General features: G+C 40.7%; 1 protein-coding gene across 1 annotated transcript in view; it reads right to left on the reverse strand.

The window, feature by feature from the left end:
• The window catches only part of Sos1 (SOS Ras/Rac guanine nucleotide exchange factor 1), a 91,126-nt gene that overhangs the window by 44,988 nt on the left and 24,380 nt on the right, over positions 1-21,758 (reverse strand). Inside the window, exons 2-8 of the mRNA XM_052746364.1 lie at positions 17,723-17,848; positions 12,716-12,847; positions 10,963-11,127; positions 9,278-9,487; positions 6,382-6,525; positions 2,923-3,033; positions 2,559-2,657 (exon numbers count right to left, since the gene is read on the reverse strand). Of these exons, the coding sequence (XP_052602324.1) occupies positions 2,559-2,657; positions 2,923-3,033; positions 6,382-6,525; positions 9,278-9,487; positions 10,963-11,127; positions 12,716-12,847; positions 17,723-17,848 (987 nt within the window). The remainder of the gene's footprint in view (positions 1-2,558; positions 2,658-2,922; positions 3,034-6,381; positions 6,526-9,277; positions 9,488-10,962; positions 11,128-12,715; positions 12,848-17,722; positions 17,849-21,758) is intronic.

Consider the following 21,758-nt stretch of genomic DNA (forward strand, 5'->3'; position numbering starts at 1 on the left):
TTAAGTCTTTTGGTTGACTGAACATCAGAACCTCTCCTGTAGCTTCCCTAAGTGAGTTACCAATATACTACTGTATTATACAATTTTGCAGGGCTTTTAATATGCTAGTGTATACTGCTCAATACTCCATTTACTTAGATTGTTTCATGGCACCAGCATCTCAAAACAGAACCTGAGCAGCTGGGAAGACGCTCAGTTGCTAAAGGGCTTGCTGTGCAAGTGTGAGGACCTGAGGTCAGGTCTCCAGTGCCCACTGACAGTCAGACACTACACACCCGCCTTCAAGCCGAGAACTTGGGAGGCGGAGGCGGAGGCGGAGGCAGGCAGATTTCTGTGAGTTTGTGGCCAGTCTGGTGTATGTTTTTAAGTTCCAGGACAGCCAGAGCTATAAAGAGACTCCATCTCAAAAAAAAAATAAACAAAAACCCATTGGTGAGGTGGAGACAGGCAGACCTCTAAAAATGGCTGGCCAGCAATACTAGCTGGATTGGCACATTCTAGGTTCAATAATAGACATTGTCAGACACCTCCAAACAAGGTGGTGACTGATGAAGACACCCAATGATGACTTCTGTCACACACACAAATAGGTAGCACCTACTCACACGATATACAGTAATACACCTTGAAAATTCTGCTCAGTGAAAATAAGCTGAACAGCACACCAACAAACACAAACTGAAGTACAAGTGAGGCTGGCAAGGAGGCTTGACAGGTAGTCATGTTTAGGTTGCATCACCAGGACCCACCTGGTGGAAGGAGGGAACCAACTCTGCAAGTTGTCCTCTGGCCTCACATACACTATGCGCATGTGTGTGCGTTTACTTATGTATACACACGCAAAATAAATAAGAATACAAGCAGTGCATTCATGCTGAAAGAATCAGAATGGAACAAAAGACAAGTCTGTGGGTCAATTAGTTTCCCTTCTGTGTACTACCCACATACTGTTCACTTCGCAATGTTATGTAAGTCATAATATGATACAGGGCTATTGGTTCTTAAATCAGTAGAAAAATGTTAAATCCTAAAGTCCTAAAGGATCGTCTTAAAATTCGATTACCACAGCTATAATTTTTGGAAATCTTAATTATCTGTATAATGAAAATCATCCTTCCACCCCCCAAGACAGGTCTCATACTGTAGCCCAGTTTGGCCTAGAATTCTCTATATAGCCTTGCCTGGCCTCAAATTCATAGTAATCCACTTGCCTCAGTCTCTCAAATGCAGGTACTGGAGGTTTGATTCACTATACCCAGATTATTTTAAATAGCATTCTTTAAAAAAAAAAATCCTTTCTTTAGAGTGTGTGTGCACTTGCGTAGCTAGGTCAGAGGATAACTTGCAGAAGTCAGTTCTCTTCTTACACCATGTGGGTCCCAGGAGTCAAACTCAAGTAATTAGGCTTGGTGGCAAGCACAACCTCACTGGCCTTTCTGATTGTTTTAAGATAAAGTTGAACTCTGTTGCCCACAGCTGCCTGAACTCACAACAGCTTCAAGTGCTGGACTTACAGGTAAGAGCAACTATAACCAACTAACTCTTTTCATTAAAAAGCTATTTTGAATTGTGTGTGTGTGTGTGTGTGTGTGTGTGTGTGTGTGTGTGTGTGTGTGCCTGTGAGTATATGCTATGTGTGTGCATGTACCCAGAGAGGCCAGCGAAGGCACTGGCTCTCCCTGAAGCTGTAGTTACAGGTGGCTTGTTAGCTGTCCAGTGTGGGTGCTAGAAACTAAAGCCAGGTCCTCTAGAAGAGAGGCAAACGCTAAGGTACCTCTCTGTCCCTTAAGTTTCTGTGCACGCGCATGCATACCTGTGTGGATGTGTGCACATGTACAGGCATTCATGTACATGGAGGTCAGGGACCACTTGGTGGCACTGGTTCTCTTTCCACCTTTCTGTGAGCTCCTGGGATTAAACTCAACCTGCCAGGCTGTGTGGCAAGTGCCAGCCACAGTTTCATCTTGTTCTTATTCTTTGTTGTTCTTCATTGTTCTTATTAAGCCGCTCAGATTTTATAGCCTTTCAAATCCTCATCGAAGCTTCTTGCTTTTATTTATAAATTAATAAACTTTACAGTTTTATGTGGCTACTTAATCCTTTAGAATTGCATTACTTCTTAATATTTTAACTATGATCAATTGGAGAATTTTTACTAGTGTGCAAATTCACTGCTTCTAAAATAACAACAGTGAGTTTAGCAGATATAACTGCAAAGCTGAACTGTGAAAATCTACTGAACTAAGTCCTACTTTAGCCTTATTTTCATACTGGGTCTCTGATGAGAGTCCCTGCGACTACTGAGGTCCTCAAATGGAGACTTGGATGCAGACACGCATGATTGTTTTCAAAGAATCACCCATCTAAGCAAAAGGTCCACATGATTAAAAATAAAATAAACATACTATTCTTCTGCAGATTTACTTACAATTGCTTCTCAGCTGGACAAAGAAAATGAATATACACTAGTGTATGTGGTGCTCAGATAATAATTTGCAAATGAAGTGGCAAAAAAAAAGACCCCGAATGCTTTGTAAACACCAGTGAGAACTTCTTACCTTCAGAAGTTCAAAGTAATGCAGACAGTGGTACACGGGAACGAGCAGCAGCCGCGGCAGAACATACTGAACAGCCTCTTTGAAGCCTTCGCCTATGGACTGCAAGAGGAAGTGATTGCACTTTATTTATTTTTTATTATTTGTTTGTTTGTTTTTTTTTTTGAGACAGGGTTTCTTTGTGTAGCTTTGCGTCTTTCCTGGAACTCGCTCTGTAGCCCAGGCTGGCCTCGAGCTCAGAGAGATCTGCCTGGCCCTGCCTCCCGAGTGCTGGGATTAAAGGCGTGCGCCACCACCGCCCGGCTTAACTTTTTTTAAAGAGCTTATTTTTCTGACGTTGTGAAATCGGATTTGATAATCACTCTACCTGCAAATAAAGCGCTGCCCCGGGCTTTGACAGCTGACTCAGGAAGCGGTCGTGGAATCCAGGCCGTAAAATGTCCCGAGCATAGGATTCATATGGGTCAAACGCTAGTTCCTTAGAAAATCAGGACAGTAAAACAAGAATGATCAGAAATAATCTTTCTCCAAGGTAAAATATGACTCACCACCCCAAATATAAAAGATTAAATTATGAACATATCTACACAAACATTTCTTTTAAAGACTCCAAATGAAAACTGAATGATTAGCATAATTTTAATAGAATAAATCTAATATTCTCAAGTAAAAGAATACATTAGTTCTTTATTCTAAGTAATAGGATCAATGTACACTAAGATACTTCTCTGTCAAGGATTCCAGGAGAAACTCAAAAGTTGTCCTAAGAGAGGGCAGACTTGGTTCTAGAAAACAGCATGACTTCACTTGAACAACAAACAATAGATGTGTATGACTAAGTAAGACATGAATATTTAGAATACTGATGCCAGGTATTTATTTCTCAGATAGTGGTGGGCTGGAGAAATGGCTCGGCAACTAAGACCACTGTGGCTCTTGCAGAGGACCCAGGCACCCTCACAGTGGCTCACAACCACCCATTACTCCAGTTCCAGGGTACCTGGTGCCTTCTGGCTTCCAGGGGCACCAGGGACACATATACACATACATGCAGGCAAAATACATAAAATAAATAAATCTAAAAACTTTTTGGTGTTGGATGTTTACTTTCCTTTTTTTGTAAATCAGAAGTAACAGTTTTTATCATCTAAAATTCTGTTGCCGTTTTCATAAAACTAACAATCCAAACTGAAAAAAAAAATACCATCATTATTAACACGACCAGTCATCAATAAGTGAAGGTCTCCTAGCTAGGTCTAAAAGAGCACTGATGATTGCGGAGGAAACAGAGTCGGTATAAGGATTTTAGCAAGAGGAACAGGAATTCCCCATCTTCAATCCAGTGCTGTTAGGAGGGACAGAGACAGCTCCGTGTGTAAAGATGCATGTCAGCAAGCCTGGTGACCTCAGTTCAGTCCCTGGGACCCACAGTGTGGAAGGGTACAACTGACTTACATAGACTGTCCTCTGACCTCTACTGCACGTGAAACACACAGAGCTTCAGATCCTAACAGGTGTTCGTTTCTATAAAAGCTAAGTCTACAAGACACAAGTGGAAGGACACAGCAGGCAAGAAAGAATAAGACAAATGGTTTTTATGTATTCATTAATTACAACTACTTCTTAAGATTTAACAGAACCCCAGGGCTGAGAACACTTCAGACTGGAGCTCTGGTCACCGTGAGGTGCCATGGAGCAGGTAATGCTTCAAGCCCTTGTGCTTCCTGACATCTTCGTTCAACTCCTCATTTTTTAATTATTAATTTGCTCTCTTACTGATTAATGCCAAGATTCTGCAATTCCATTCTGTTCCACTGTGTGTCTACACTGGTAGCAACACTTTACTCTGATATTACTATTTAATAAATCTTAATTTATGATAGAGCGAGTCTCCTCAGTCTGCTGCTCCTCTAAATTGGTCTTGTCTCTTTTCTTCTGGCATGGGGGTGGGTGAGAGATTCAAGACAGGATCTCACCGTGTAGCCAGCACAGACTACCCTAGAACTTGCAGCACAACCCAGGTTCATTCTTAGACATTAAAGATCAACTAACATGAATGTAATAGTGAGGTTTTTCCATCCATAAACACAGCATACTATGTATTCCTGTTTACTCATACATTCTGGATGAACCTAAATATGTCACAACTTTTAGTTAGGCTTTTGTAATAATAATAGTTACTATTATCATTATCATTGTGTACCTGTATGCATGTACAGGTGTGTGCAGATCAGAGGACTTTTAGGGGTCAGTTCTCTTTGTACCACAGTTCCAGGGACTGAGCTCTAGGGCTGAAACTTACCCGGACCGAGCTCAGGCTGTGAAGCCTGCACCGTGTTTTATAGGCAGAGCTGTTCTTTGTTCTGAGATCTTCTAACACATGGCGGCAGCTTTGCCTTCGATGCTCTATATTCCAACGGTGTGACAGCACACAAGTGCTCATCTTTCCTAAGCCACCACAGTGAACTGACCTAATTCTTGTAGTATAGTTTTCTGTATTTGCTAAATATTGACTACAAATAAGGACAACTCTTTTTTGTTATTATTGTTGTTTTTGGAGACAGGGTTTCTCTGTATAGCCCTCCCTGGCTGTTCTGGAACTCACTCTGTAGACCAGGCTGGCCTTGAACTCAGAGATCAGCCTGCTTCTGCCTCCCAGGTGCTTCCACCACTACCTGGCAGACAACTCTGTCTTATTCTGTTCCTCTTCTGTCATTTTGTACCAGGCAGTTCTTCTAGCATTCTTTTCCAGTTTCTGAATTTTCCTGGAGGTTCCTACCCACCTCACTGTTTTTGTCTGTCTCTTTTCTGAAACAGAATTCTGAGCTGGTTAGTTTTCTGTCAACTTGACCCAAGACTGAGTCATATAAGAAGAGGGAACCTCAAGTGAGAAAAATACCCACAACCGATTGGCCTGGACTGATGATTGATGTGGAAGGGCCAAGTCCACTGTGGGTGGTGCCATTCCTGTCATACGGTCCTGGGTTCTATAAAAGCAAGCTGAGCACGCCAGTAAGCAGCTGCCCTCCGTAGTCTTTTAGTGCCTGCCTCCACTTCCCCTGATGATACACTGTAACCTGTAAGCCAAACAAACCTTTTTCTCAAGTGGCTTTTGGTCATGGTGTTTTATCACAGCAATAGGAAACAAACTAAGACATCCCATACAGCTTTAGCCTGGCACCCAACCTGCTCTGTAGCTGAGAATGACATGGACCTTCCAATACTCCTGCATCCACCTCCCATTGCTGAGACTAAAGGGTTGCAAGGTGCGTACTACCATACCCAGTTGATATGGCCCTGAGGACTGAACAGAGGTCTCCATGCTACATCCCCAGCTCCTCTCTCTCCTGTCTTTCCCACAAGCTCAGTATTGTTGTTGGTTTACTATGTAAGGGAATGAGCCAAATATTGAAGGGAGGTTATGTTAATTTTCACAAAAAATCTTGAGTCCTGTTATTGTTATTATCCTTATTTACAAATGTATAGAGAGAAGCAAAGTGTTAGGAACTTGCCTGGAGCCACACAAGTAGTAACTAGCAGTGCTCCAAGCAGGTAACCATGAGTAGTGAGACCGACCCTCAGCCAAGCTTTGGCTCACAGTGAGACACGGGGATTGGCTGCAGTGTTACTCATGTGTGAACCTGGGAAAGACAACTTTTTCTGTGTTTGATAACAATCAGTGTTGACAATGACTCTATGAGAAAGGAGCAATAATGCAAACATAAGTGAATGACCTGTGACTTGAGCTAGAATTGGAATTATGAGCCCATATTAATGTAAATGTAGACTTAGAAACAGACTTCTTTTGCTCTATCGTATTACTTACCTCTGCTAAGTCTTCAAAACAGCTTCCTACTAACGGGTGGGGACTGCCTTCATCTGTCATTTCTACTGTATCTTCTATATGGCCCAATAACTTCACACTAAGTTCATGTATGTCTACTATCCGACTAAATATGTTTTCTACATCCTGTGGAGAAAGGGGGAAGAAATACTCAGTCATGTTGTATAATAAGATATCTTTTTAGTAAATAAAGTCATTTTATAATCAAAGTTTAATATATTGAGGAATTTTAATGACTTACAATAAAAAAACACTTCAAAATTCCTTTTTTCGTGATATACAATTAAGAAATACATGCCTCTGTCAATTGTTTTCTTTTAGAACATCTTCATATTCTACAAATCCTCAACACAGTTTACCAGAGAACAACAGGGTCTTGTTGTCTGTCTCTGCATTAAATCTGTTGTGATATTTTGGTTGAAGTACATGAAGAAAACTATACTTTATCCAGACACATAATTTTATCCAGACACGTAATGGAAAAAATGAAGGAATATTTTAATAATCTACTCAACAAAACTGTGATACTCTTTTGTCTTCTGTGTAATTTTTCTATTGAGAGTTGATTAACATATCATGAAATAACGTATTCTCAGAGTGAGGATGCTGAGGGTAATGTGGATGGGACTTCAAGAAATTGTCTAAGGTAAGAAAGTATCTTATATCTTGACAATGACAGGGTTAAATTACGGAGAAATAAATGCATAAGATCTCACCAAAAAGAATATTTTAAGTATGTATAAAATTCCTATGTGTGGACCATTTAAGTACACTATAAAATGTACTTACAGAATGTACACTCAGTGGTTTCAGAATAAAACTTAAAGTCGTCACCACGAAAGACAAACTCATTACCAAGAACAGCCCCACTGTTTTATTTACAGTCCCTGCAAGCACAGCTCTCCTTTCTGTCTCTGTGCAGCTGCCTGTTCTAGACATTCCATGTACACAGATGAAATGTTATTACACCAGCATTAATTCACCAACTGGTCATTTCGTACAGGTTAGTTGTAATGTGGTCTCTGAGACCATATAATTTTATACTGTTCTGTTAACATCTATTGATTACTATTTTACAGTGATTTTTATTTCTGTCAAATTAATTTTGAGAAATGGTTTGTATGCGGTAAGAGACACCTACTTAAATGTATTTTTTGCTGAGATTGTATGTGGTTATTCCTCTTTGTAATCTCAGCACTGTCACTGTCCACATTTTTTTGTCTTAAAAAGTTTCCTTATGGGGCTGGAGATGGCTCAGCAGTTAAGAGCACTGGCTGCTCTTTCAGAGTTCAATTCCCAGAACCCACAGGGCAGCTCATAATCATCTACAACTCCAGTCCCAGGAGATCCAATGCCCTCTTCTGGCCATCACAGGAAAACAATCACATATAAAATAAAATCAAAACATATTTTTAAACAGTTCTCTTATGTCTTATCTGCATTAAATCCCACCATCCTCACTGCCAGAAAATAAGTGTTCTCCTTCCCGTTACAAGACAGTTATCTTTTCCAGAACATTTGGTAAGTGGAAATCTGTCTTGTGTGTCCAGCTTCTCTGCCTGTCCTCGAGATTCAGCTACTTGGGTGTATGTACAAGTACTTCATTCTTTAAGTGAGTAGCTGTCCACTCTATGGCGAAATCACAATCTCCCCATGTCTTCACTTTTGATAGGCACTGAGTTATTTACAGTTTTGAGCTATTACAAATAAAGCTGCTATTCTGTATGGACTTGTTTTTAGGTCTTCTAAGCAAAAAACTAATAGAATTGTCAGAAAATGTAGCAGTGTGTTACAGAAAAGCCAATTCTAAAATATTACCAATTATATCTCACAAGTAACATGGAAATTTTACAAACCCATAATCAGTCACTCCACATTCTTCTCAGTATCTGATACTTTTTTTTAAGTACTTTTTTCTAATAAGTGTGTGGAAATATCTCACTATGCTTTGATTTGTATTTCTCTGATAATTAATGATACTGAACACCATTCAGCAAGTTTTGGTTGTTGATTTTGTCTAAGATATCCTTGTCTCTCCTTTACTCTTTTTTTGAAACAATTTAAATGCCATGCATTTCCTACATTTACACTAACTCAATAAACAGTGCTTAGCATATTTATAAACTTACAGCATCTAATTCTTTATTTAATTTTTGTAGTAGTGGAACTGAACCCAGAGCCTCACACACACATTAGACAAGAGCTTGGCCACCGGGCTGTCCCCTCAGCTCCTGCTCCTTTATTGACAGTCACACTCATGCTGTAACTTGAGCTCCAGAACCCACTTCTGTGGAGCACTGTTCCCATCAGTCACCAGGCTCTGTGGCCATGGTTTAGAAATCACTGAACATTCTCTCGGTTAGTGAGATTAGTATGGACACCATCCAGAACAGTCTCTCCTCCAAATTCCAGTTCCTTCATGCTCCCAATAACACCACTGTTACAATTCTATTACGATGCTCATCACACCTGAATGCACTTGACGTTTACAGCTTTGCACTCACTAATTAGAGAAGGACTGTTTCTTACTCATCTAAATATGGTGTCCAACAATACAGCTGCTGTTGATAAGTATCAGTTAAATGACTCCAGTGAGTCAATTGAATCAAAAATATCTTCCACCTAAACAAGAGGCTTTCTTCCTTGAAATAAATGGATTATTATGTGATTTCACTTACATAATTAGTCTATTTTAGATTTCATCTTTCAATTTTTGATGTTTAGTCTCTTGAAACTGCTATAGCACTTTATTTGTGATCATGAATTTAAGTCCCACAACTTTAAAAAAAACTGTCAAATTAGAAGTCATGAATTATGTAAGTTCAAATTTGAAGTGAAATTTAACAACACATGCAAAAATAGCATAAAATATACTTACATAAGATGAGAACAATTTGGAATTAGAGACAAAGGGTTCTCGAAACACTTTTATGATTAGATTTAATTCTCTTATGTACTGTCGAATTTCCGCCATGAACGCTTTTACCAGGTCATAGTAAGTCTGCTCTCCTGAGGTGGAAGGCTCGTCATCAGTTAGAGACAAGACATTTATGTCTTCTACATCTTGATGAAACATATCCATCAATACCTGTGCAGTCAGAGATACAGGACAAAAGAGTTGGAGGTAAACGCCCTGGAAATTCTTCTTTTTCTTTCATGAAGAGGGCACACACATACCATAATGTGTGTGTGTGTGGAAATCAGAGGACAAACTGTCCCTAAGAATTCTTTTAATTGGGCTGGAGAGAAGAGATGGCTCAGTGGTTAAGAACAGTTGGTGCTCTTCCAGAGGACCTGGGCTCCATTCCCAGCTCCCATGGTGGCTCACAGTCTTTAACTCCAGTGCCAGGGGATCTGATGCCCTCTTCTGGCCTCCATGGAGACCAGGCAGCGCATGGTGACAGACATTCACACAGGAAAAGCACCCACTACATTAAAGAAGTTCACAGTTATTACTGCTTATTATTATTATTATTATTATTATTATTACTCATCCTTCCCGTTCCTTTGGACTTCTGAAGTGTAACTACAATACACTTCACCTTAGGCTACAATGTAAGTCACCTTTCAACAACACTGGAGCCTTGTTAGGATTTTTAATGTTTTTAAACTTTGGAGACATAGTCTCCTATGACCGAAGCTAGCCACAAGCTCACTATGCAGCCAAGGTTAGCATCAATGTCTGATCCTTCCGCCTCCACATCCGAGTGCTGGGATGATGAGCTTGCACACCATGTGCAGTTCATGCAGTACTGGAATCAAACCCAGGGCATTACACATTCCAGGCAAGCACTCTACAAATTAAATTACTTCTCAGCCCCTTTTAACATGTTTTTCTGTATCTCATTTCTGTGAGAGCACATAATAAATACACATCAATATTTTACTTATAATAAGGTAAAGGGCTGGAGAGATGGCTCAGTGGTTAAGAACACAGACTACACTTTCAGTTCCCAGCAGCCATGTCAGGCATTTCAGAACTGCCTGTGGCTTCAGATTCAGGGGATCTGACGCCATGTGGCGTCTCGAGTCCCTGTGTGTGCACTATATACATCACCTCATGTAAGCATGCACACACACACACACACACACACAGATAGATACACACACACACACACACACACACACACACACACACACACACATACTTAAAACAAAGTAGCAAACATTTTATATTCCAGTTTCAAATTTGTAATCATAAAAACCAAGTACTTATCCATTTAAAATATCAAAACACTTGTAATTCTACAGACCAGGTCATTTATTTCTCTCTAGATCATTCTATAAGAACAAACACTAAAACATAAGTGGATTTGGTAATGAGAATGTACAAGTGTGAAGTAAGTGCAATAGAATGCCATCAGGAAATACCTTCTTTCCTGGGAAGGCATCTAGGGTATCGACTTTCCTACTTATCCTATACAACCTGGATGCATGCTATTAGATTACTAGAAATACTCCCCTGACACAAAGTGCAGTACACAACTCTATTCCTTCGAAAGAGTGTACTAGCATCTAATAAATCATACGTAGAATTGAAGGATAAAGCACCGAGGCTCTTACCTTATCAGCACACATGGCCACTTTAATGTCTTGTTTGGTGATTTCATAATGCCGTATATTTCTTACGTAATTCCCCACAAGCTTTAAAATATCTGCAGAAATATATTCTAATACTGCTACTATGTAAACAGAAACCTGGTGGTCAATTTTATAACCTAGAACCTCCTGAAAAATGAAAAGGAAAGCATGTTTAAGCATCATATACAGTAAACTTAACATACTGATTAAAAAATAAAAAAATATACAACTTGGCATAACTTTCACTGAAGCTTGTCATTACCAACATTTAATAATGTAAGTTTCACTGGTGTAATCATTAGAAATGTAGATGCATGCCTATTTATGTAGAACACACACAGAGAACTGAAAAAAAGCAAGCTAAGAAAAGGAAGAGCTGTCCCTGTCATGTACATGAGCAATCCATGTCACTGAGCAGGAAAGTCTTAAGACTGGAGTCAGGAGCACATGGTCTCTGTCACCAGGCAAGAATGCATGGGAGAACTACACAAAACCTTTCTTACCAAACAAGTGTCTGTAATATTGGCATTCAGGAATAGCTATCAGTCTTATACCTCAATACTTTCCCAAGAAACCTAGGCTCCCCAAGGAGCCTTATGGCACATTCTTGGCTTTCTATGAAAAAAAAAAATCATGCAATGTGCTACTGAGCATATTAAATAGTCCTATTATTAGACTTCATAGAGAGTATGTTCTTTTTGTGGGACTAAAAGTTCGTAAAGGAAGAAGAATTCTAAATGAGAGGAGAAAATAAAAGTCAGTCAGGCAGAACAATGCAGGTCTTTAATCCCAGCACTTGTAAGGCAGAGGCTGTGGTGATATATTGTGTACCCTAATAAACTTGCCTGAGGATCAGAGGACAGAGCCAGCCACTATATTAGACATAGAGGTCAGGCAGTGGTGGCACACACCTTTAATCCCAGCACTTGAGATCTCATGCCTTTGCTTGGGAAGCACACACGTCTTTAATCCCAGGAAGTAATGTAGCAGGACAGAGAAAGGTATAGAAGGCATGAGGACACAGGAACTCACTCTCTTTAGGCTGAGGATTTCCTAGAGGTCAGAACTACTGGCTGGCTGTTCTGCTTCTCTGATCTTTCAACTTTCACCCCAATATCTGGTTCTGGGTTTTTTATTAAAGACCATCTAAGATTTGAACAAGAGGCAGGAAGATCACAAATCTCAGGCTAAGGCCATCGTGGGCAATAAGAGCGCTGGGGTGGGGTGGGGTGATGACAGAAAAACTTTTACTAAGGTTTTAAATATTTTAATAAGGTAGTATATGTTAATTTGTCACAGTAAGAAACAAAACTGGCACTATGAGGATTCTTGGCATTTTCTGTTAGTTCTGGGGAGATTAAAGCTATTGACTTAAATGGAGGTAGTAATCTTGGGGGAACTTGTGTTCCCCAACAATGCAGACCCCACTGCAGTCTCACTGTAGTTCCCACACAAAATGCTAACAGATTTTAAAAGCTTTATGGGACACAAGGCCTGACTAGCAAGACAGAAACTTTATAACCCCTGGAGTAAATAAAATCTACAATATAACTTTTCCAGATCTCTTCAATTTGTGTATTACTATTGGTATGAAGTTACATTAAACCATGTTGCCCTATCTATATTAATTATCACAGTACCCCTTCCCGCAACATGAATTCCTGGAAAACTTAAAAGGGTTTTATTGTTCAGTTATTTTGCCATTCAAAAGCAAGACAGCAGGAGTTCAGCTCACCCTTAACAAATGATGAATTCTTTCTGCTGGCAGAGATAAAGGGTTCCTCCTCTTCCTCTTTTCAATAGCTGACTGGGCATCAGCTATTGCCCACTTATCAATTGGATGAGGGAAACTTTTTTGAACACGTTCCTTAGAAAATAAGAAAATAACAACTAAATGAAAGAGTTCATCACATAATTTACACTGCAAACATAATTTTAAAAATCCTGTGGTTCTAAAAAAAAAAACAAAAAAACCAAAAAACCTAAAGTCGGGCAGTAGTGGCGCACGCCTTTAATCCCAGCACTCAGGAGGCAGAGGCAGGCGGATCTCTGTGAGTTCGAGGCCAGCCTGGTCTACAGCATGAGTTCCAGGACAGGTACCAAAACTACACAGAGAAACCCGGTCTTGAAAAACCAAAATAAATAAATGAATAAATAATCCTGTGATTGTCAATCTATTTGTTTCTTAATTAGGTGACTGAGGGATTAGATACACTTTAATTACCTGGGAAATTACACCCTGAATTCCACCTTCACTAATGCTGATAGCAAGACTGATAGGTCACTTTAAACATCACTCTCACAGTTTCAAGGAAGGAGACCTACATTTATTTAGCAAATACAACTCCAATAATTTTTTTTAGGGGGAGGGGTGTTGCGAGACAGCGTTTCTCTGTGTGTCCCTGGCTGTCCTGGAATTCACTCGCTCTGTAGACCAGGCTGGCCTCAAACACTCAGAAAACGCCTACCTCCGAGTACTGGAATTAAAGGCATGTACCATCACTACCGCCTCAATAAATTCTTATTTATTTGCATCCTTATTTTAATCCCAATTATAAATTCCAGTAACATTTTCAATTAAAACCCCAGAGATTTTTTTTTTCTTCAACCATCATGTGAGATTATTTTCTCTCAAAACTGTCTACAAGTCATGAAACTCAGTGGTCTGCACCAGTAACAGCAAAGCATGGTTCCATTTTTTAGGAAACTACTTTAAATCTAACATCTAGAAGGTATATGGTTAAAATATGATTGAAACTTAGAGAATGGCCTGTTATAATAGCTAAATCCCCTACTTTAAGGTAGTTTACTATTAGCAAAAAGTGCTTTCTTCAAGTGTTGAAAACCCATTTGTAGTACACCTCAATCAGAGCCAGCAGGGGTCAGTATTACAAAACCTTTAACAAATTCTCAGTATTCAACTAGTAGTATGGAAAACGGGATGAACCTGAACACTGCCCCTGAATACAAACCTGAATGGAAGTCTGAGCAGTAACTACAGAGCCACAGACACTCTAGAGCTAGGTGCGGGCAAGCACACAATGCATTTAGGGCATCATAGGAGCAGATGTGGTCATCTAACCTCTCTTCATCCTACGGTCAAGGCTGTTCAGGCGCCAGTCTTTAAAACTGCATGTTTTAATTACATTAGAAGTAGAGTTTAATCAGAAGTCAAAGAATTCTTGTAGTTAAAAAGTAAAAGTAGCAAATCTCTTCAACCGCCTAGCTGGAACCGTGCCTGCCGGGATGCTGCTATCCTTATGTGATAAAGGTGATACAAAGTTCAAACCAGTGGCCGCGCAAGAGGCTGGGCGGGGTGGGGGAAAGGGAGGGGGAGCTGACGAAGGAACATCCAAACACAAAGCACCCCTTCCTTCCTCTGCTCTCTAGTCACTCAGGCACTGTGCTGTGGATGCACCAGGGCCTCCTGCCTCCTAGGTGAGTGGGCTACCGTAAGGCGGCAGCACTTCTCCAGTCACGTGACTCCTAACACTTGAAAACCTCCATTCAGAGTAACGATGTGAGTGAGACACAAGACATGACAGTCAGGAGGAGGATGTCTGGGGGGAGGGTGAGTGACAACAAAGTATAAATGACACACGGAGGAAAATGCACACAAAGCCCTTACATCCTGGCGAAACGCACTTGCTGCACAAGCCTGAGGACATGAAGTCAGTCCCCAGAGCTCAGAAACCTCAGTGGAAGAAGACGACTCCAGAAGCTGTCCTCTGACTTCTATACAAACTGCATGCATGCCTGCACTAGCATACCCTCTCGTCCTACCGACCACGCGCACACACACACGCACACGCACACACACAAACCAATGAATTTAAAAATATTTTTTCACCCACTACTTTGTATGTAAACTTTAAAACAAAACAAAACAACCAAAAACAAAAACAAAAACAATACAGTAAAAGCTACTCCATCTCCGTGCTGGTCAAACAGCGCTACAGGTTGGGGCACTTGCAGCCTGATGAGCTTGATCCCCAGAACCCACATGGTGGGAGAGAAACTCCTGCAAGCTGTTCCCTTCATACAAATGCGGCACATCTACATACACATACAATAAATAAATAAAGTGATACATTTTCAATAGTTTCTACATTTCTATACCCTTATACGGAAACTTGACTCACATGGGGCTGCCCTTGTTTCATGAAGCACACTGGTCTTTTCTCTACCTCTTTTGGATGATCGATGCACTAAGCGATTTGACAGCCCAGAAAACCATCTCTCCAGCTCCAGAAAATTGATTTTTTTTTTTGCCTTAAATCTTCATTTATGTCTATTATCTTCTGATGGTCAATTTTCAAGTACATAAGCAAAGAAAAAGGTACCCCATAGGATTACTGTAAGGATATAGAACTTTATAAACTAGCACTTTGAAATTATAAAATTTCAGTGGTTAAGAGCAAGTAATGCTCTTCCAGGAAACAGGACTGTGATTCCCAGCTCCGCCATCACATAGCTCACAAGAGCCTGTCACTCCAGATCAGAGGGCTGTGCTGGATAGTCTCATGTCAACTTGACACAGACTAGAGTCATAAGAGAGGAGGGAGCCCCAAGTGAGAAAATGTCTCTATAAACTGGGCTCTAGGCAAGCCTGTAGGGCATTTTCTTAATCAGTGATTGATGGAGGAAGGGCCCACACCCATTATAGGTGGTGCCATCCCTAGACTAATGGTCTTGGGTTCTGTAAGAAAGTGGGCTGAGCCAGCCAGTAAGCAGCATCCTCTATGGCCACTGCATTAGTTCCTGCCTCTAAGTTTCTGCTCTGTTTGAGCTCCTGTCCTGGCTTCCTTCCATGATAGACAGAAGTGTAAGCCAAATAAACCCTTTCCTCCCCAACTTGCTTTTTGGTCATGGTGTTTCATTGCATCAGTAGAAACCCTAACAAAGACAGTGATCCAATTCCTTTGGCCTCTGTGGGTACCTGCACTTGTGTACATACCTACACACAGATGTGTACACATACATAATTAAATATAATAAAAAGAAATGCTTGAAAAGAAACGATAAAGGTTACTACATAAGTGACTGGCATTTCTGTTATTGTCATATTCTTACAGTCTTGCAAAACACTATCTCAGGCCCCAGAGCCTGCACAATAGAGTCTGCTATGACTTTCTGCTCCTGGTTTATATATTAAAGATGAAAGGAGACAAGCATAGTTTTGTAGACATAAGTGGAAAGATCTGATTTGTGTTTGCAGTGTCAGCAGATTAGCAAAGTCCTGGACTGCACCAACGTCAGAATGATAAGCAAGGTGAGATTTGTAAGCCCTTCCTAATCGACTAGACACAAGTCTGGATTCCGCCCAACCGTGGAAGAGCACAGCAAGGATCACAAAGAAAACGCAACTGCAATTGTTGATGTGATATAGTCAGGCAAGCAGTGCTACTCAAGACCCCTGTGAAACAACCTAAGTAGGTCTTTCAGAGAAACTGTGACTAAAAATCCGACTTTAACAAGAAAATGGGACTGGGAAGACACTAGCCAGGCCTGGCAGGGAACTCCTAGCAGATAGGAGGTGGAGGCAGAAGGATTAAGAGTCACTCTTGATTATACAGCATTTGAGTTCATGGCCAAACTGGGCTACATGTGATTCTATCACAGAAACAACAACAAAACCAAACCAAACCACCACAGAGAACCTACTGGAAATGAGTTAAGAAATGAGAATCGCACTGTACACAACCGTTTCCACATTCTAAACCTGTTATTTGATGTTCTCTGTTTTTTCCCTTTCTTTTCCTTGGGGCGGGGAGTGGAGGGTGGGGTGGGGTCGACCCTGGAGATGGAACCTGAGGCTTGATGTATCCTCGTCAGTGAGCTACACCCCTGACCCTCAATGTTCCTAGACACTTAACTGCCTCAGCTGAACTCCAGACCTCCCTCATGACTTATCCTGTAACTCGCAGGCCAGGTTCCATTAGCTGCTTCTTTGAAACAGCAATCTTCCACAGCTACCTCAAGTCCTGTGACTTGTAGGAGTTAAGGATAAGAATAAACAGAACACTCTCCAGGACGCTTTTGTTTTGCTTTTTGAGACAGGGTCTCACATAGCCCAGGCTGGCCTTGAACTCCTTATTCAGTCAAAGTTGATCTGGAAACCTCCTTGCCTTCACCTCCCCAGTGCTGGTAGTAGAGGTCTGTACAATACCAGTGTTTGGCATCTTAATTCTGTAAGTGCCATCTTGGGGATCTTCAGCTCTACTCTGTAAGTACCACCACAACTATACCTGCTTTGTATCTGCATTGTAACTGTTAACCAGGGAAGTCGTACGATCATCTTTCTCGGATCCCAATCTTTTCTACTTTTCTCCCTCAGATATATTCAGATATTTTATTATTAATCCTTTAACTTTGTGAAATTTAACGGATATGCTTTTGGAATGAAACCTTTGTACATGTTCTACTCTTAAAAGTGTGAGCAGAATTCTCTGTGAGTTCAAGGTCATTCTGGTTTACATAGTGAATTCCTGGGTAGTCAGGACTACATAGAGAGGCTTTGTTTCAAAAAAGAAAGAAAAGATCATTCTGGCAGCAACATGAAGTTGTTCATTTACACTGGAAAGTCAACTCTGAAAGTTACACAGCTAAGCTATCACACACCCAGTCTAGAGATCTACGAGTGAACTGAAGAGCAGACACTTCTCTCCTTCACTGCCTTACAACAAACACACAGGCCAGAAATACACAGTCAATACAGGACAAAAGAGGTCATTTGTCATACCTCCACATCTGAAGCACTCCGGGGCTGGGCTTGGCACAGCATATTTAATAACTGCAAAATTAATTCTTCAACATACTGAAGAGCATCATCGTTAGATTCGAGAGTAGGATGAACTTGCCCCTGAACCTATAAACAAAAAATGAAGTAATTAAATGTGGGTTTGTACTAAAGAGTGTGGACTAGCCTACAAACACAGATTGAATGTGGTCCAAAAATCAGGGCTTCTCCACCTTTGTTCCCAGCCCCATGCACCATGCATGCTGTTAATACCTTCTGGAGATTCAGTTACCTAACTGGAATGTCACTCTTTTTGCATACACTATGGTTGGCAATGAGATGCAGAAATGGGAGTAGGAACAGAGCCTACTGTGGTGATCATTCAGTTTATGTGGGATGTTTACCCAGAACCAGTTAGAACTTTCTTTAACATTCTACTTGGGTGGAATTGACCTCTGATGGGTCTCTCTGTACCTTGTTTAATTCTACCTTCCTTACTCAATGATAAGACCCAAGAGGATATGTCATCAGGTCCATTAATGAATATCCAGCATCTAGTACTATGCAGAGCATACACAGTCCAAACTGAATAGATATTTGTGAACACAAAGTCACCTTACATCAACATGTGGCCAAGGAGGTAGCTCAGAGGATAAAAGCACAAGCCTGGTGACCAGTTTGATCCACAAACAAATTACACATTTGTAATTATAGCATTTCTACAGCCAGATAGGAGGAGTCTGAGACTGAAGAACTGCCAAGAACCTGGCAGGCCAGCTAGCCTGGAGTACTCAGCACAGCAGGAGAAATAGAGAGCCTACGTGGAAAGTAAGAATTTACTCCCCCAAATGTTGTCCTCTGGCCTCTATATGTACTCTTCTATACACACACACACACACACACACACACACACACACACACACACACACACACACGAGATCCAAATAAGCACTTTGACACATGTGATTTAGTCTACTACACTGTGAGAAGACAGACAATCATTTAATAATCTTTATTTTTCCATGACTTTTTTCAGAATTGCTTAAGGCTGTCGGTCTCTACAAAGCTTTCATTTTAATACCCAGCACAACAGTTCTCATTCCTGTATCACTCACTGTGGGTCAGAACTATTCCTCATCAAATAACTGGCAAGAAAAGCCATTCCTGATGATAGCTGTGCTTTAAGACATGTACTCCCAACCCCCCAAAATAGACTTGTACCACTGGCTGAAGGCATTCCATATGGAGAGGACGACAGCCTCAGTGTGGGGGAAAACTGTTAGTAAGAGTATACTCCAGTTGGTTTTTTGGGGTTTTTTGTTGTTGTTTGTTTGTTTTTTTACTTTTGGGGGGGGCCTACCACCCAGCTCCCAAATAAATACACAGAGACTTATTCTTACTTATGAATGCCGAGCATTAGCTTGGCTTGTTTCTAACCAGCTTTTCTAACTTAAATTATCACAGCTCTCTTTAACTATGTTTTGCCTCTGGGCTTTTTACCTCTCTTTATTCTATATATCTTTCTTTCCTTCTTACTCGGTGGCTGGCTGGGTGGCTAAGTGGCTGGCCCCTGGTGTCCTCCTCTTCTTTTTTCTTTTATTTATTCTCTCTGCCTGGCAGCCCCGCCTATCCTCTCTCCTGCCTTGCTATTGGCTATTCATCTCTTTATTAGACCATCAGGTGTTTTAGACAGGAAAAGTAACACAGCTTCAGAGTTAAACAAATGCAACATAAAAGACTGCAACACATCTTTGCATCATTAAGCAAATATTCCACAGCATAGACAAATGTAACACATCTTAAACTAATATTCCACAACAGTATACTAATGATGATTTTCTAAAAAATGTATATTAAAAGTACATATACATCCATTTCACATGATCTTTCAAGATAAATATTTGAAGGTAAATGGTATTCTAACAACTCAGAGCTACACAAGGGACACTTAAAACCAGAGTGGTTTTACAGGTGAACAGACAGCCCTGGGGCTGACACTGTTGGTCTACACACTTTTAACCATATTCAATATATTAACTGCCAACCTAATTACACTTCGTTTACAGTTTTTTGTGTTTTGTTTTGTGTTTAACTTTATCAGATGACTATACACAGCTAAAATAATGGGGAGTTGGGGAATCAGGGTTTTCAATTAGTCCTTTCCACTCACCAACACATTCTGACTGACGTGTGTGGGTATTCATTCCCCTTTACATTTAGCTATTCCCCTTCTAAAACTCCAGGAATGTATTTTACTTTTGTACACTGAATTGCATGCCTTGATGGCTCAAACTTGTCTTTCAGAGATCCTATGTCCTCTTGGGTAGTTTGCTAGCAGTGAATCCTAACATCACTTGGAGCAATGCTTCTAAGTGGCTATCAGCCAAGTTCCTTTCTGAAGGTTCTTAATAAGGGGGCTCAGTCTCACAGCGTTTTCTTGGAAACATGAAACCAAGTTTGGATGCCTAGTGCCCATTTAAAAATCAAAACTGCCAAGCACGGTATGTACCAGTAATACCTGTTCTGAGGAGACAGTACAGATAATAGGATCACATATCTAGTCAGTTAGTGAGCTACAGGTTCAGGGAGACCCTGTCTTAAAAAACAAGGTGGATCCAGTTATCAAGGTGCATACCTTTAATCTCAGCATGTGGAGGCAGAAGCAGGCTGATCTCTGAGTTCAAGGCCAGCCTGGTATACACACAGAGACTTCCAGTCAGGGTGGCCTAGGATGAAACCCCTGTCTTAGGAGAAAAAAAAAAAAAAAGGGCAGAAAAGCAACTGAGGAAAGCATCCTCTGCATGTATGTGCACACATGTGCACACCAGCCGCAGCATACAGACTCTAGTGACACAGTCTAGTCTAGGTTCTTGAGCTTCTGTTCCTTTTCTGTGTCCTTGTGTGCTGTGTCTTCTGTCACCTCTTAAATCTGTCTGTTGCCCCATGCTATTCTCCTAAGTAATATCATAGCGACATTTTCAACTGTCACCTGGATAACTTCAAGACTCTCCCTATCTCTCCTGATTTTAAAACTTATCTGTGCAATAGTTCCATTACTCAACAAACATGTCAAATTAACACTAAAAACTTTATAACATTAAACAACAAAAACTAAAGAGAAGATATATGATATTTCAAAGAAGAGAGAGAGTGTGTGTGCGTGTGTATGTGTGTGAGAGAGAGAGAGAGACAGACAGACAGACACACAGACAGTATATATGGCTCTAGATGCACTAAAATGTTATTCTGAAAAAAGTATCTAAAATTATGGATTACATATTCATTCAAGGTCTCAACATCAAACATACTATGGCTGGAAATTTACAAAACCACCAACAATTTATGGCTGGAGAGGTGACTCAGTTGTTAAGAGCACTGACTGCTTTTCCAGAGGCCCAGGTTCAATGCTCAGCACTGAAGGCAGGGCTCACAACCACCTGTGACTCCAGTTCCAGGGAATCTGACGCCCTCTTCTGGCCTCCTCAGACAATGCAAGCATTTGGTGCATACATAAATAAGCAGGCAAAGCATACATACATATAAAATAAAAATATATAAATCTAAAAAAAGTGAAAAAAAGAAAATCCACCATCTTTTAGAACTAAAAGAGGTTTTAAAGGTCATTTAAATCAGTCCCTCCATCTATTAGATGAGACAAAGAAGACTGCAACAATACCATAGCTAATAGTAATAAATACTATCAAGTACTTAACCTGTGCCTCCTGGTGTCTAATATAGCTTTCAAAATACCCCACTGTCTAATCTGGAGATATGGGGTACCGTATCCCAGAAAACCCACAAAGACAGAGTGAGTAGCATGGATATAGTTGCACGTGGCACTGTAAATAAAACTTGGCTGGAAGCCTGTTGTGATTTGAAAGAAAATGGCCCCCACAGGGAGTGGCACTATTAGGTGTGGCCTTGTTGGAGGAAGTGTGTCACTGTGGGGGTGGGCTTTGAGGTTTCCTGTACACAAACTATGCTCAGTGACACAGTTCACTTCCTGTTGCCTGTGGATCAAGATGTAGAACTCTCAGCT

The sequence above is a fragment of the Peromyscus californicus genome, unplaced genomic scaffold (assembly GCF_007827085.1).
Source record: "Peromyscus californicus insignis strain IS unplaced genomic scaffold, ASM782708v3 Scaffold_1__1_contigs__length_55948999, whole genome shotgun sequence".
In the NCBI taxonomy this organism is placed as follows: domain Eukaryota; kingdom Metazoa; phylum Chordata; class Mammalia; order Rodentia; family Cricetidae; genus Peromyscus; species Peromyscus californicus.